The sequence below is a fragment of the Sceloporus occidentalis genome, unplaced genomic scaffold, assembly GCF_023333645.1.
Source record: "Sceloporus occidentalis isolate IW3139 unplaced genomic scaffold, rSceOcc1.0.p SCAF_5, whole genome shotgun sequence".
NCBI lineage: Eukaryota > Metazoa > Chordata > Lepidosauria > Squamata > Phrynosomatidae > Sceloporus > Sceloporus occidentalis.
This window is the reverse complement of record NW_028316985.1, coordinates 97,045,615-97,063,052: the sequence shown is the minus strand read 5'-3', so window position 1 is coordinate 97,063,052 and position 17,438 is coordinate 97,045,615. Positions and strand designations below refer to the sequence as shown.

The 17,438-nt window shown below is 40.5% G+C and overlaps 1 protein-coding gene across 12 annotated transcripts in view; it reads left to right on the top strand.

Moving 5' to 3' along the window:
* The window catches only part of LOC149312536 (FERRY endosomal RAB5 effector complex subunit 3), a 60,651-nt gene extending 44,802 nt beyond the window's left edge, over positions 1-15,849 (top strand). For 10 of the 12 annotated variants that reach the window (XM_089524813.1, XM_089524818.1, XM_089524814.1 and 7 more), the window contains 3 exons: positions 8,896-8,953; positions 10,100-10,167; positions 14,740-15,849. In XM_089524813.1, the coding sequence (XP_089380939.1) occupies positions 8,896-8,953; positions 10,100-10,167; positions 14,740-14,832 (219 nt within the window). In that variant the 3' untranslated portion in view covers positions 14,833-15,849. Of the gene's footprint in view, positions 1-8,895; positions 8,954-10,099; positions 10,168-14,739 lie in introns of those variants that run through there. The other 2 variants (XM_089524817.1, XM_089524816.1) reach the window with 1 other exon arrangement.
* The last annotated feature ends 1,589 nt before the right edge of the window (positions 15,850-17,438 follow it).

Below are 17,438 nucleotides of genomic sequence, written 5' to 3'. Positions count from 1 at the left end.
TAGTCTTTACCACTGTCCTTCCTCAAGGAACATTTTTTCTGACAAAACACAGACCTGTCCTGACATATACACAAAATGCCTATCTGCTGCTGCAGGTACATGTTTGTCATAAGATCAAGCATGCTGGTCATTGGTCTCTCCTTTGTCATTTAAGAGAGCATCAGGAAACTCAGCAGGTTGAGCATTTGGTTGAGTACTATGTAACCAGTACTTTCAGGTGCTTGCCTTTGTGGACCTTACTGTCACCTATTATGCTGATATACTTTGCCTTCTAAAGTCCTCTGTTGATAGGAATGTGGTTGCTGACATTTTTCTGTAACAACAGCTGAAAGCTATCCTTCCTTCCAGTGCTTAGATTCCATCCATATTAAATCTCCTTCTTGTAATAGTTGAAGAGACATTGCTGTTCAATTATAGAAAATTTCTGTCTATCCTGGACTTGCTATAGGTTCTGATGTACATAAGTAGGAATTATGGGGCATAGTAAATTATGCCCCATAATTTACTTCTTAGCATCTTCCCATTAACATTTGTTCAGGCAAGTAAGGCAACTGGTGTATCTCGATATTCCAACAATGCCAAATGCAGATCCACACATGCATCTCCTACCTTCTTTATAAGTCCTTGGTTTGGTGAGCAAACATAGATTTAAATCTATCAATCACTATTCTTGTAGTCTTACATGTAAACTTAATAATTTGCATATTTGGGAACTAATCAAATACCACAGGAAAAGGAGAATTGTCATGTTTAAAAATATCTATACCCAACCATCCATTGCAAAAGAAAAAGCAAGGAAATGGTAGGGCCGCTGCTTGGAGAAGATGGTAAGATGCTGACAGGGAACAAAGAAATGGCAGAACTACTCAGCACTTTATTTGCCTCTTGTCTTCTCTGAAAAAGAGAACAGTAATCAACCTGGGGGAAAAGAAGCAGGTGATGCAGTACTGGAAATGCAGCACAAAATAGGTAAAGAGGTACTACAAGAATATGTGGCTACTCTACATGAAATCAAGTCCTCAAGGCCAGATGAACTACAACCAAGGGTATTAAAAGAACAGGCAGAAGTGATTTCAGAACCACTGGCAATAATCTTTGAGAATTCCTGGAGAACAGGACAAGTACCAGCAGACTAGAAGAGGGAATATTTTGTCCTTGTTTTTTTTTTCTTTTTTTAAAAATAGGACTGAAATAATTACCACCCAATCAGCCTGACATCAATATCAGGAAAGAATCTAGAGCAGATAATTAGACAATCTGTAAGTACCTAGAAAGGAATGCAATGATCACTAAAAGTGAATACAGGTTTCTCAAAAACAAGTCATGCCAAAGTAATCTGATCTCCTTTTTTTGGATAAAATCACTAGCTTGTTAGATGAAGGGAATGATGTAATATAGCTTGATTTCAGTAATGGTTTGGCAAGGTCCCCAATGATATTGTTCCAAAAAAGCTTGTAAAATGTGGGCTAGACAATGCAACTGTCAGATGGATTTGTAATTGGAAGAACAACTGAACCCAAAGGGTATGGAACATCCTGGAGAGAAGTAACTAGCAGAGTGCCACATGCACTGTCCTTGGTCAGTGCTATTCAACATCTTTATTGGTGATTTGAATGATGGACAGTCAGTCCTCTGTTTTTGCAGTGGATCCATTCTAGACCCCCTCCCCCCACAAAAACGGAGTTTCAAATATATTCAAGCCCTGTTTAAATATTTGAAGGGATGTCATATTGAGGAGGGAGCAAGCTTGTTTTCTGCTGCTCCAGAGAACAGGACATGGAACAATGGATGCAAGCTACAGAAAAAGAGATTCCACCTCAACATGAGGAGGAACTTCCTGACAGTAAGAGCTGTTTGACAGTGGTGTGTGGTGGAGTCTCCCTCCTTGGAGGTCTTTAAACAGAGGTTGGACGGCCATATGTTGGGAATGCTTTGATTGAGAGTTCCTGCATGGCAGGCAGTTGGACTGGATGGCCCTTGTTGCCTCTTCTAACTCTACAATTCTATGATTCTATAAATTTAGGCTCATGGGTGTGGGAGCGTGTATGCGTGCGCCTCAGGCCCACGCCCCTTATTTCCCCCTCCATTCGCCCCTCACGCATAAGTGCGGGACGTGGTTTCCAAAACCGTGAGAATGGAGGGAGGACTGTGCTGTAAGATACCAAGCAAGAAGGTGATGATTAAGAGTGATGTAGTTTTTGCAACTTACGGTGGGTAAGAATACAAACATCGTGAACCACTGTTTGAATGTTACACTTGAAAATAAGTGGCTAAATTATTGTTTTATGTAACAGACTGCTCAGTAATTCCATTCTTAGGCAGTCAAGCTTGTGAGATGTTGGATTTAGTTCACTGGGTTAACAGCGTACATATGGATCCACATAAACCAGATGAGACTTGAGTACCATGGGAAAATCATATAATCACAGAGTTGGAATAGAGCTCAAGGGCCATCAAGTGCAGCAATACAAAATAAAGCACTCCTTACAGATGGCTATCAAGCCTCTGTTTAAAAACTTCCAAAGAAGGAGACTCCAGCACACTCAAAGGGGATGTGTTCTACTTTCGAACAGCTCTTACTGTTGCAATGTTCTTCCTAATGTGGTGGAGGAATCTCTTTTCCTATAATTTGAATCCATTGCTCTGTGTCCTGGTCTCTTACTCTTTAGATCAGTCTTTCCATCTCCTCTTTCATGCTGAACACACTCGTATCTCTCAGCATGTATTTGCTAACAGCACTAAATTCGCAACTAGTGAATTTCATTTTAATCTCAGAAACACATTGTTCAGTGGTGACTTCTGGGTGCTACACATGTTTCCAGAAACAAAATCTCAAAAACAATTTTATTACAAGGTAGAAAATGGCTTCTACATTTTTCTAAAACCTCTTGCGTTCTCTTGGATTTTCCTCAGGGGAAATAAAAGCATCATATAAAGACATGTCTTCTCCCCCCACCCACCCAATATACAGTCGGCCCTTGCCTTACGCGGGGATCCGTTCCGGATCCCTCCGCGTAAGGCGAATTCCGCCTATGCTCAAGCCCCATTGGAAACAATGGGTCTCGTGCACGGCAGCGCGGTGGCGCAACGGGCGTGCGCGCCCAATCAATTGAATGGGACGCGCCGCCCCTTCCACCCCATGCGCACCCCCGCGGCTTGAGCGCATATGCTCAAGTCCGCATAAAGTGCGCCCGCATATGACGCGGGCACGCTGTAATATGATATCCCCCCACCCAATATAATATGATAGCTATTTGCTATCTTTGCAATATTTTCAAATCCAGCAACAGTGAGATATAATTGGAAAGCTTCTTCAGAGTGCCTCCAGTTCTCAGCCAAATTACCTTGCCAAACAAGGGGAGGTAGAAACCAGAATGAGCCCATATCTTCAGTTAGAAAAAACAAACTGCCAGCTGCAATAAAGAAGATTCTACAATGTGCTTGCATCATACGCAGGCGCGCTTTACGCAGCTTTCAGCATATGCTAAAAGCCGTGCAGGGAGAAGGGACAGCACATCCCATAGGGATGAATGGGGCACGCGCCACTGCACCACCACGTGCACAAGCCCCATTCATTTAAATGGGTCTCAAGCATAGGTGGTATTTGCTTTATGCGGGGGAGTCCAGAACGGATCCCCCGCGTAAAGTAAGGGTGCACTGTACACCAGTTTCTGACGCCATGTAATGTCTGATGTAGTAATAAGGCAAACTCTTAAGCAGATAGACTCCAAGACACCAAAGGCAAGATTTATTCCTTCACAAACTAGCTAAACATTCTGGATGTGGTCTCACAACAGTTGCAGAAAAAACAATTTTGCTTTAGAGAGAAATTATAACACATTCCACTGCCTCCCTCCTTGCATTGGGTTCCTGTGAGTCGTAGGGGCAGAAAGTTTGTCGGCCTCCTGCCAGACCCCAGCAGCAGGGAAATGTCTGATAGGGATCCCTCCCCTCACCACACACCAACTGGGACCCTCACTTCCATAGCACTCTTTCCCAAAGCCATCATCAGGAACTGGATGCTGCCTCTAATGGGCTCTGTCACTCATTCACTCCAAACCTTTTGGCCACCACCCAATGGTTAACCTAGTACACCATAGCAATGCATTTGGGACATTGTCAGGAATTCCACTGATATTTACAAACCCAGTGAGGAACTAACCAAGCTAAGGCACATGAAAAGGAGTGCAGCAGGCAGAGTACTCTAAAGAAAAGTTTTATTCTAGCTAGAGTTCTATAGCAAAAAGTTATCACTACATGAAGGACCAACTTGTCCTCCAGGCACAAACAGAAAGTATAAGTTACATAGTACAATCATTTCAGCCAAACCAGTAAATCAAATCAAAATCCTGACACCACTAGACTACTACATATTCCTAATCTTAATCGCAGCTGAGATGGAAATTGTAGTCCTTGGCATTTCTGGATAGCTGGGAGCCTGGACTTCATTGCCCAGCTCCACCAGCCTCCTTATGGTCTGCCTAACAAGAGCCAGAGACCACCAGCCAACAGGCAGGCAGGAAAACCTGACTCAGGGAGGGAGGGGGAAGTGGAAATCTTTTGGCCACTCTATAAAGATAAGAGGATGGTTTTGGATGAAAGTTAGGATACGTCTTTGAGTAGAGTGGTAATGGGGCTTTTTGAATGCTGGGGATTTTTGGGATTTCCCTGTTATGGTAGTCTGTCTGGGGAGAGCCTCTTGTACAAGTAGTTCCAAAAGAACAACAACCTTTCCTGCAGCAGTGGCAGCCACAGCAGGTGGGGTGGTGGTGGAGTCAACACTTACTTTATGATCCCATTTGTTTTCCTGCCGTGGTTGAGAAAAGCACTGCCAATTATTATTGTTTTATCAGTATTACCAAATTGACTTGTATAGAATCATAGAATTGGAGGATACCACAAAGACTATCGAGTCCAACTCCCGTCTATGCACACACAATCAAAGCAGCCCTGATAGATTGCTACCAAGCCTGTTTAAAAACCTACAAAGAAGGAGACTCCACCACACTCCGAGGGTTTGTTCCACTGTCAAACGGCTCTTGCTGTCAGGAAGTTTCTCCTAATGTTGAGATGGAATCTCTTTTCCTGTAGTTTGCATCCATTGCTCTGGATCCTATTCTCTGGTACAGCAGAAAACAAGCTTGCTTCATCATCAATATGACACTGCTTCAAATATTTAAACAGGGCTGTCATATCACCTCTTAACCTTCTCTTCATAGGGCCTGGTTTCTAATGTTTTTGACTTATAGATTATATATGGTAAGCACTTGGAAGGTTAAGGTTTAAGAGGATTTTGAGATTGCTGAACCAGGGGGTACTTTATTGAGAAGAGTTGGGTTAACATTCATAGAAAGTAAAATTCCACATTTTAAAAAACTGAAAATTGTACATCCAAAAAGAACTAACCACTGAGAAGATTAAGAGACAGACAACATTAAAAAAATAAGTGATATACAGTATTTATTAAATAGTATAGGTATATAACTAGCCCTGAAAGGGTAAGTAACCAAAAGGCTAAAATGCATGCATGGAGGGAATAGAACAGGTTTTAGCACGGTATTTTGAGATCCTAGGATGATTTTGAGAAGGAAAGGAAACATATATTTGAGCGTATGCAGCAAGGATGTAGCAAATGCAGTGGGGTGGGAGGCTGAAAGAACTAGGAGAGACATGGTTAAAAGGAAAACAGTAAGAGGAAGAATGGGACTGCTAACTGGTGCATGGTATCAAGATAATGGTGCCCTAATATTGAAAGGCCTGCATGAATTGCTAGTAGTTTCCCAGGTCCACTTCAAGATGTTCATTTTTAACATTTAAAATTATATATAATTTAGAGCCCAGATTACCTATTTCATTATTAACCTGGATTAATATTATGGTCCTCAGGAGAAACCCTCTTGGGGATACTAGTGTTTTCAAAGGCCTGGTTGATAGCTGCAGGCTATGTTGCTCCCATACTGGGGACTCCTCTCGGAGTTAATCAATTCCCATTCTTGCTGTTTTTAAGACCTGTCTTTAAAACATTGGCTTTAAACTTGATTCTATTATTTTGATTATTTTAGTGTCTGTAATTGTTATGATTATGGTAGTTTTATATTCTTACTTGTTGTTAACACTTTAAATTTGTTTTGAATATGTTCTCAGTAAAAATTGTTACACACTTTGAGTGCTCCTTTTTAATGGAGAGACAGGATAAAAATAATAGAGAAGGGCAATTTCAAATAGAATGAGTTTTAAAAGAATTCTAAAATCCCAGGATTTGGAGTGATACTCTTATCATTTTTCCCAGGATTAGTAACAGAAATAAAAATTGAGTTAATAGTTCAAGATGGTCCATTGTATTTGTGGAAATGACTTTCAAAGTCAGAAAGAAATGAAAATGAAAATGTTCTTTTTCTGGTGCCGAGAGAGAGAGTAAGGAAGTAGAGTACATCATTGCTTTCTTGGTCATAGACAAGATCAGATTTCATTGTTTTTCATCCTGGAGAGAAGTGACCAGTGGGGTCCCACAGGGCTCTGTCCTGGGCCCAGTGCTATTCAACATCTTTATCAATGACCTGGATGACAGAATTGGGAGCATACTTATCAAATTTGCAGATGACACCAAATTAGGAGGAATAGCTAATACCCCAGAGGACAGGATCAAGATTCAAAATGACCTGAATAGACTAGAAAGCTGGGCCAAAGCTAACAAAATGAAATTCAACACAGAGAAATGTAAGGTATTGCACTTAGGGCGGAAAAATAAAATGCACAGATATAGGATGGGTGACACCTGGCTGAATGAAACTACGTGTGAAAGGGATCTAGGAGTCCAAGTAGACCACAAGTTGAACATGAGTGAACAGTGTGATGCGGCAGCTAAAAAGGCCAATGCTATTTTAGGCTGCATCAATAGAAGTATAGTGTCTAGATCAAGAGAAGTAATAGTGCCACTGTATTCTGCTCTGGTCAGGCCCCACCTAGAATATTGTGTCCAGTTCTGGGCACCACAATTCAGAAAGGACATTGAGAAACTGGAGCGTGTCCAAAGGAGGGCGACAAAAATGGTGAAGGGTCTGGAAACCATGCCCTATGAGGAACGACTTAGGGAGCTGGGGATGTTTAGCCTGGAGAAAAGAAGGTTAAGAGGTGATATGATAGCCCTGTTTAAATATTTGAAAGGATGTCATATTGAAGAGGGAGCAAGCTTGTTCTCTGCTGCTCCAGAGAACAGGACCCGGAACAATGGATGCAAGCTACAGGAAAAGAGATTCCACCTGAACATTAGGAGGAACTTCCTGACAGTAAGGGCTGTTCGACAGTGGAATGCACTCCCTCGGAGGGTGATAGAGTCTCCTTCCTTGGAGGTCTTTAAACAGAGGCTGGATGGCCATCTGTCAGGGATGCTTTGAATTGGATTTCCTGCATGGCAGGGGGTTGGACTGGATGGCCCTAGTGGTCTCTTCCAACTCTACGATTCTATGATTCTATGATTCTATGATGTGACAAGATTTCTTCGATCATCTTAACATTTTGAGACCAGAAAAAGTTGAAGAATGAAGTGTATCCAGAGGAGAGCAACCAAAATGGTGAAGAGTTTGGAAGCCATGCCCTGTGATGAGATACTTAAGGAGCTGGGTATGTTTAGCCTGGGGAAGAGAAGGTTAAGAGGTGATATGATAGCCCTGTTTAAATATTTGAAGGGCTGTCATGTTGCGAATGGAGCAAACTGGCTTTCTGCTGATCCATCGACAAGGACACGGAACAATGGATGCAAGTAACAGGAAAAGAGATTCCATTAGCAGGAACTTTCCGACAGTAAGAGTTATTAAAGAGTGGAACACACTCCCTTGGGGAGTGGTGGAGTCTCCTTTGGAGGTTTTTAAACAGAGGCTGGATGGCCATATGTCAGGGGTGCTTTGGTTGTATATTCCTGCATGGCAGGAGGTTGCATTTGATGGCCCTTGAGGTCTTTTTCAGCTCTATAATTTTACAGTTGGAAGCCAAATCTTGTGCCCCTCACAATAGTCGGAAGGTTGGATAATGTTATGGGCCCTGAAAACCCGCAACATCATGAAGTCAAAATTCCAGGTGGAACTTTTCCACCTGGCACTTTGCTGGGAGCCGGGCTCTACTCTGTAAGTTTTCCTACAAAGGAAAAGGGACCAAAGAGTAAAGTTCAAAAAATTATTGGAACTAAGAATAGCTTGCTTCAGTCATCCTCCCTCTTTTCTAGACTTCTGGAAGCATTGGCTAAAAGCAGGAAAGGACATCCTAAATATCTATGACTGAAGATAACCGTAGTAATTCCCTTGCACATTTGTTTACAACTGATTGTTAATACTAGTCTATTAAATAGCTAATATATTAATCTGAGCTCTTTAACAGTTCTTTTGACTGGAGAAAGCCTCATGCAAAATTAATAGGATTTTGAAATGAATATGTATAGGATTGTCAGTTCCAGTTTAATTTCATGAGCAGAGGCAGATCTTGCTTTGAGATCCCAAAACTAAACTGTTATTGTGAGCCACCTTGGGTCCCTTTGGGGACAAAGGCAAGATAGAAACAAACAAACTTTTAGGGAGTCATTTGTTAGCAGTCTTTTAGATTTGGTCACTTACTTTTAGAATATGAGAACTTAGCACATGAAGAAAACAGGTAGTTTAAATAAAATTAGAATTAGTGCATTTTGACAGAGCTAGATGAAAGGAGGCTCTCTAGAAGTGTTAGTGGAATGGGGAAAAGAGAGAATGAGTAATGAGTAGACAACTAGTGAGAAACATGGGATAGCACCCAAAATAATATGAATAAACATTTTGAAATCCCAAAGCAATCAAGGTACTTGTCATAATGGCTTATTTGTCTCACTTGCTTCATGTGTTCCTAGCTTATTTCTAATATTTTTCTTTTAAGGAAATGACTATATCTTGGTGTCTGAAAAGAGCAGAGCTTGTATTTAAGTGTGTAAAAGGTTAGTAAAATCGTCTCATGATTATTTATTAATTATGCAGTATAAAAGTTCTTTTCACTATGGTGGAATGGCCATTGTTTAGTGCTTGAACATTGAAAGCAGAAGATTCCAGGTTCAGTACTTGGCATTTCTTGTTATACAGTCTTCCCTCCCCATACGCAGGGGATCTGTTCTGGAACACACACACACACACACACACACACCCCGCATATGGGGAAAACTGCCTATGCTCAAGTCCCATTAATTGTTATGGTGGTGTGCTCCCATACGGAGCACACACCATTTCCCCCCTTGCTGCCCGTAGACCGCATACTCTCAAAGCAGCGTATGCAAAGTCCACATAAGGCAAGGGCAGACTTTACCATAGTCAAATAGTAGGGCTGAAAAGGGAGAGGGACTGTCTGAGTCCTTGGATACCTGCTACTAATTTGAACAGGTAGCACAGAGCTAGATGGGTTGGCCATACATTTATGTAGTTTTGTATATTCAACTCCAGTATGATTTGCTTCATTGTTGCATATTCTGAGAACCAGTATATTGTAGCATTGAATTTAGACTAGGTAGATCTGCAGTACAAAACAAGCTCAGCCTTGAAGCCCACTAGGTAACCATGGATTGATCACCAGGATTGCTGCGAGGCTAAACATGCTGATGGGATTGTACACTCCATGGAGGAGGATTGTGAGCTCCTTAAAAAGAGGAGTGGGAGGAGAAGAAAAACTCTCAAAGCAAGAAAAAACATTTTTCTATAAGTATTGTGCACCCCAAATTTTCTCTGTAATTCTCAAGAGCAACATTCTTTCACACTGAATCCTTATTACCTTTTTCAATGAGATGCACAACTGAGATGCACTTACTCACCAACATTCCATCTCTTTCCATAACTCAAATGATGAATATATATAGGTCATCTTGCAAAACTGCAGATAGAAACAAAAGAAAAGTCCATTTCTTCCCCAAGGGCTGCTGGCAGTAACAACTGAATTACACTTTTACATTTTTGTCTTTTGATATATTTTAAAATGACTACACAGTTAAAGAAATTAGGTTGGCTCTCATAATTGTTCTTTTTATGCTGTTGATGTTTGAACCTTCTGAAAACAATCAGTGTTTCCTGATTGTTTCCTGGTGACTTTTGCTATCTAGGATTCATGATGGAAATGGCTTCTTGGGATGGAGGGATTTCTCGGACTGTACAATTCCTGGTACCACAGGTTTGTTTGTTATTATTTAACTTGTTATACAGACAATAAGAGAAAAGGCCCAGTGGTTGTCCAATTTTTAAAAAACGGTTGAAAATGTTTGTTCAGACATTAAGAGACTTTCAATCCCACACTGTTACTACTCATATTCTTGAGGGCTTTTTAACACAAAAAATAAGCAAATGGAACTATGGTTATTACAATAAAATGTCTGATATGAATTCAAATCTTTATACAGCTATTTTAGCTTGTAGCCCTTGGGAGTCCTGTGCACCCTGACCTCATCCCACCCGTGATGCCCCCAGACACACTAAATATGTATTTATATTCACTCAAAACCAGCCAAAAGCTCCCACAAATGTGACAGTTTGTTTCCCCAGTTTCTCAGAGCCCCTTAGCTTTCCCCTCCCAAACTTTGCCCCCAAACTCTCTCCTTCCAAAAAAACCCCAAAATGGCCAGAACTGCAGCCAGAAGAGATGGGAGGTGGCTTCCAGTATGTCACTAGGCAGTCACTGATAGATACTTAGACCTGTGTGTGTGACATAATCACTAGTAAATCAAATTGCATCTGTGATGGGACTTCAGCTCAAAGACTGAGAAATCAAAATGCTGCTTTCTTTACATAGCACAGTGTGACTTACTGTTATATAAAATGGCAGCCTTCTCAAGTGATGTTCCCATTTTAATGTTACTTAAAAAGTTTTAACATATTGTGATTGAACTATGGTTACTAAAAAATTGATTTCTGCTCGTGTTGTAAATGATGTATAACTGAAATGGATTATTATTATTATTATTATTATTATTATTATTTATATCCTGCCTCTCCCTTTCGGGTTCTAGGCGGGTAACAACAGTCCAATAAAACAGATATACAGACAATAATAAAATTTCCCTAATTCCCTTAACCCTCCCTCCTTCTGCTAAAATTACACATAAACATCAAGACACAATACAATATACCCAGTACAGTGTACTTAGTTACAAATTTGTAACTAAGGACACAGGTCAAATTATTCCAAGAGACCATCAGGAGAGACGGTGAAAGAGTGAATGAATCAATTTGGTTAATTCAGCTGGAGGTTAGTCTGGAAAGGCCTGCCGGAAGAGATCCTTCTTTATCGCCTTTTTAAACGCCTCCAAAGATGTAATATGGCAGATCTCTTCCAGCAGGTCATTCCATGTTTTAGGAGCAGCAGCTGAAAAGGTCCTCTGGGAAGTCACCACGAGCCTGGTTTTCTTTGGCTGGAGTAGGCTCCTCCTAGAGGACATGAGTGCATGGGAAGGATTGTATGGGAGGAGGCAGTCCCTCAAGCATGCTGGACCCAAGCCATGTAGGGCTTTATAGATAATAACCAACACCTTGTACTGAGCCTGGAAGCTAATAGGGAGCCAATGAAGAGATTTCAATATATGTGTAATAGGGTCGAATTTAGCTTTACCCATGACCAACCTGGCTGCCATATTCTGAATCAGTTGCAGCTTCCAAACGTGGCACAAGGGTTGCCCCATGTAGAGCACATTATAGAAATCAAGATGTGAGGTTACCAATGAATGTACAATTGTTTCTAGGTCCCTCTGCTCCAGATAGGGTCGCAGCTGGCGTATCAGCCGAAGCTGATAACAGGCACTCCTATCTGCCACATCAACCTGGGAAGACAGCTGAAGCAACGAATCCAGAAGTACCCCCAGTCTGTGGACACAGTCCTTTAGGGAACGTGTCATCCCATGCAGGACTGGTGAACAAATCTCCATACCCAGTGCAGGGTTTTCTATAGCGAGTACCTCCACTTCATTTGGATTCAACTTAAGTCTATTTTCCCTCATCCAATCCATTGCTGACCTCATACAGTCATTCAGAGGGAAGATGCCTTCCTTGGTCACTGAAGCAGGATGCTAAAATAGAAAGGATAATCAAACCCTATAAAAAACAAAATGAACATTGATAACTAGTAATGTTGAACTTCAAATTCACAAAGTTTATTGATGGAACTATAGGCTCTAACAGATTATGTAAATGTGGAGAAAAGTGTTCCATGCAATTTAGTAAATTTAAAATTTGCATAAATTAAAATTAATAAATAGTTTTCAGTAAGTGTATGATTCTAAGTAGTACAGAGAAGATAAAAAAATTGTATCACTCAGTTCACACACTCATTACATAGGTTTTCAGCAGGCAGTGCTAATTTGCTGATAATGTGGGACTTCTCAGTCCAAGAGCAATTAGACCCATACTATCTATCAATCATGCTAGCAATTAAGTAAAAAAGAGTTCATATGCAAACATCCAGCAGAAGTCTGCGTATTGTATATGTAAGGAGCATATAAACAAGTCATTGTTAGCAGCATTATTTCTGTGTATCCTATTTATCATGGTTTATATGACAGATTACTTATAATAAATTTTTATTTATATTTTCCCGCCTCTCCCTGCCGATCGAGGTGGGATCACAGCATAAAAACATACACATTATAACATATTCAGTAAAATCACAATACCACAATATCACTACTGTTGCTAAAAGTTAGCTTGCTGTCTATTTCCGTCTTATCATAGTCGGGTGGGGTTCTTTCAGGGTCGTCATAATAGGTCAGGTGGGTAGAATAATAAGGAGAGCAAAGCAAAAATCTCAAACAGTATAACTACAGTCTGCCCTTTCTTTATGCGGGGAAAGAAAATTTGAAGGGGGAAAAAGCCAACAGTTACTCACATGTACCCCAAACAGGAGTTATAGTTCCATCACATTTCAAATTCTAGCAGAGGTCAAGTGACAAGTCATATGTGGCAAGGAGTTTCAGAATCTGCTTTGCCTCTCTATTCCAAAAGAGGGGGGGGACAACACTTTTTCTAGAAAGCACTCCTGTATTTTAGAAATAATGTGATAGAAATAACTGATTATGAATATCTATTTTAAAATGCACGGCCTATAACCTATTAGGTAAGATTGTTTTTATCCAAAAATATATTGGATTGGTATTTTTAACATTACTTGTTAACAGTAGTATCACTCCTCATCATGGGAATGACACTTTCAAGGCACAATTTCTTTTGAAACACTAATTAAAATAGTACATATAATAAGTTCTCTATTAGCATATTAGATTTATATTTATTGAGGAAATACTTACTCTGTGTCCACTGTTTCATGGAACTGACTAATAAATTAGAATACCTGTATATATAAAACGAATAGATTTTATTTCATGAAAAGAATGAAATGGGTTTGATATATAATGATAGAATCCTAGAGTTGGAAGATACCACCACAGCCATCCAGTCCAACCCCCTGCCATGCAGGAATTCACAATCAGAGCACCCCCAACAGCTGCCATCAAGCCTCAGCTTAAAATCCTCCAAAGAAGGAGATTCCACCACACTCCAAGGCAGCATGTTCCATAGTTGAACAGCTCTTATCTTCATTTAGTTTTCTGAGAATACCATAATAGGAACTCCTATATGTTGATGGTTTTTCCTCACAAGAGGATTGTGTTTTACATAGTACATTCTAACAATTATAATTGTGTAATTATTTTGTAATTGAAGAATGAAAGATACAGTACTGCATCATAATTTAGTGTGTGTGCATCTGACTGGTTCTTAATAAGGCCAAATATTTTTCCTTTTGATCCCCATTCTAGTGAAGCCATGAGCTACTGGAAAACTATGTGTTTTCTTTAAAAGTGGCAAAAGATCAAAATGACATTCATAAGTAATTAAATATTTTTCAGCCTGGATGTTTAACAGAAGATTTAACAATTAAATCTTACTAGATTTAAGTTCATGATGTTATCATAGTCCTTTGACACAGCATCTACTTATTGGTAGGAGGAACCTGAGAAGTTGCAGAGCTTCGCTTTCCTCCTCTTCCTGCTTGTTATGGTGTACAGAACAGAATGCATAAATAGAACATAATAATAATAATAATAATAATAATAATAATAGGTTTTATTTATATACCGTCCAATCACTGGGAATCCGAGCAGTTTACAACAGAGGGGATAATAAACGGTTCCCTGCCCTCAGGCTTACAATCTAAAAGACACGACACGAAAGGAGAAGGGAATGGTGAGGGGGGGAGGGTCAATACTCCTTGAATAGATGGACCTAAAGGGAATGGTGACTGGAAGAGACTGGGAGACAAGCCCTATGAACTATAGTCATATGAACTACTCAATTTCTCCTGAATAGTAGGAAACAAAATGATTGCATCAATGACAATTATCCCATAATTTTACAAGTGTGGGGTTTTTAAAGCACAGAACACACATAAGGGAACTGCCTTGTACATGGTAAATAGCCAAGAAAAGGATACTACAAATGCTGTACGACAGATGAGGATGAGTACCAAAACGAAAGAAGCAGTATTAGGGGAGCATGACAGTGAAGAGCAGAATCCACACATCCTGGAATATCAAGAACCACCATAATCTTTATTTAACCCCAGCACACCTCAGTGTGGTCTCCCAACACATGCTGTTATTGTGTGAATTTAAAAGAGTAAAACTCACAGGTTTGGCTTGCATAGGTGAAGAGAACAAGAAAACATTCATGCTCTCCCCCCCCCCCCCTTTCATTTTTACAGAGTATTTCTGAAGAAATGTTTTACCAGCTCAGTAATATGTTGCCACAGATTTTCCGTGTCTCATCTACACTCACTCTGACATCTAAACATTGAGTTCTTGAATACTCTGGAGAGGAGCTGCAGGAAGTCAACACAAATTTAATCTTAATACATGAAACATCAGCCGCCTATAGTACCAGGAAGTGGGATAAGTTCAGCTGCTGTCACACGCCGCTCACTTGTCAAGAAATTGAAAGTTGCACTAGCTTGGATGTAATTATAGCAGAACTTCCTAACAAAAGCTGGAATCTGAAGGCAACTGCAGCATGCTTACATGAGGAACAGTGGGCCGTTACTAATCTTTTACTCTATTGGCTTCAGCCCCTCCTGCATTTTAAAGGCTGCTTTGAGAGTCCTCCAGGGTTTGAAGCAACTTGTGAAAAACAGTAAAAATTGTGTTAAGAATGAGAGAGTTCTAAAAAAAAACTTAGTGTTTGTACTAGATAGCACTGTATCCTTATATCCCAGTAAACTAATATGTGTAATGTGCTTTAGATTTGCTTCCATTGACATAAACCTTTTGTATGGTTTATATAGAGATTTGACATTTTGTGTATTTACATGCTTTGTGCAGAAATGGTCACAACTAACCTACTTCTCTTGCTCCAAAACAGGGATTACTGTCCTAAGCACATGTTAACTGGAACTAATGTTTAAAATACACAAGGCTGCTTTTGTGAACTCTGCAAAGTTCATGTTTTCTGCTAAATGACGTGGTACATTTTCCTACTACAGTGGGCCCTCCCCTTATGCAGAAATCCGTTCCGGATCCCCCCACATAAGGGGAAATCCACATATGCTCATACCCCATTAAAAACAATGGGGTGCATGCTCATGGCTCGGAGCAGTGCAGGAGCCACAGGTGCATACACCATTACTTTAATTGCTGTGCAACTTCTGTGTAAGCTGGAAGCTGCATCTAGTGCACCTGCGTATGGCACAGGTGCACTGTATATCATTGGGTAGTGTTGTTGCTGCATAGTTAGAATTAATGGAAAATTAGCTAAAGCAACCTAGGTAAGTTGATGCAGTGGACTGTATAACAGCAATAAAACCTCTCTGGGAAAAAGAGTGTAGATGTCTACTACAGTTATTGTCAGTAACAGATATGGAAATAGATGTGAGACTTAAGCAAGAAAATATTGTTGTACCAGCTAAAACATCATTGATACTACATCTGAATCTGGAAGGTTTATTTTATTTTATATTACTTATATCCTGCCTTTCTTCCAGTTTACATCAAGTGAGAGTGAGAACAAGGGTGGACATTTTGGCCTCATGGACTGTATATGGCAGTAGATGATGAGTCAGATGACAGTGGTCATCACTAGTAGTAGCAGTATTAGAAAGGGTCTGGGCTATTTGGGTACGCAGGACCGGCATTCTCTTTATGCACATTCACATGCAAAACTTGCAGTCTCACTTAATCAGATGCCCACCATTTACAAGCAGACTGTTCCTAATAATGTTATAGAGCCTGACCAGATGACAGTGGGATGTTACATTTTACACAATAAAGAGCAGGGAGGAAATAAGGAACTTGGGAAGAGGCTGTCTTGGGGCTATGGGCAACAGGCTAATTTTGAGTACATGAAGGACAGAATGGATTGAAGCTGTATAGTTTAAGAAAACTGACATAAATATAACAGAAAGAACTCTGCTTGTGAGGTTATCACAGGAGATGAATGTAGAAGTTGCCTGTGGGCCTAGGCCGGGGGCGGGTAAATTCTGGCCCGGGGGCCATGTGATCCCCAGAGACACACTGGACATCGTTCATTTGTTCTTCTTCTTCTTCTTCTTCTTCTTCTTCTTCTTCTTCTTTTACAAAAAAAAACCCCACCAGTTTTGCAAAAAATATTATATATAGGTATAGAGGACATTTTCATGATGTTTGGAGGCCCCTGGGCCACCTGCCCCAAAATGCCTTCCAGCAGGTTTTGGAGTCCCCCTGGGTTAATTTATGCCTAAAGAAGCCACTTTCAAAATAGGAAGTGACTTCTATTTACTTTCCTTTGTTTCAGCATAAACATGCTGAAAAAAAGGTAAAGGTAACAGTTTCTGCTTGACATGAATGTCTAGTTGTAACTGACAGTAGTGCAGTGCTTATCTCTGTTACCAAGCCAATGGAGCCAGTGTCTAAAGATGACTGGTGGTCATGTGGCCAGTATGGCTGTACTGAATGCTGTTATCTTCCCACCAAAGTGGTACCTATTTATCTACTTTCATTTGCATGCTTTCAAACTGCTGAGTTGGCAGAAGCTGGGACTAGTGATGGGAGTTGAAATCCATCACACAGCACTTGGGCCTCAAACTGCCAATCTTCAGAATCAGCTACTTAACCACTAAGCCACTGCTTCCCATGCTGAAACTGCCCCCATATCCCCTAAAGGCTGTTTGAGACCAATTTAAAAAAATGGTGAAGAGTCTGGAAAACATGCCCTATGAGGAACAACTTAGGGAGCTGGGGATGTTTAGCCTGGAGAAGAAAAGGTTAAGAGGTGATATGATAGCCCTTTTTAAATACTTGAAGGGATGTCATATTGAGGAGAGACCAATTAAAAAAAAACTGTGGGAGCAGGTGCAGTGGGGGGGGGGTAGCCTTAGCCTTACATAGTGGTACATGCCTTGCTTACATCCCGTTTGGACTACTGTAATGGGCT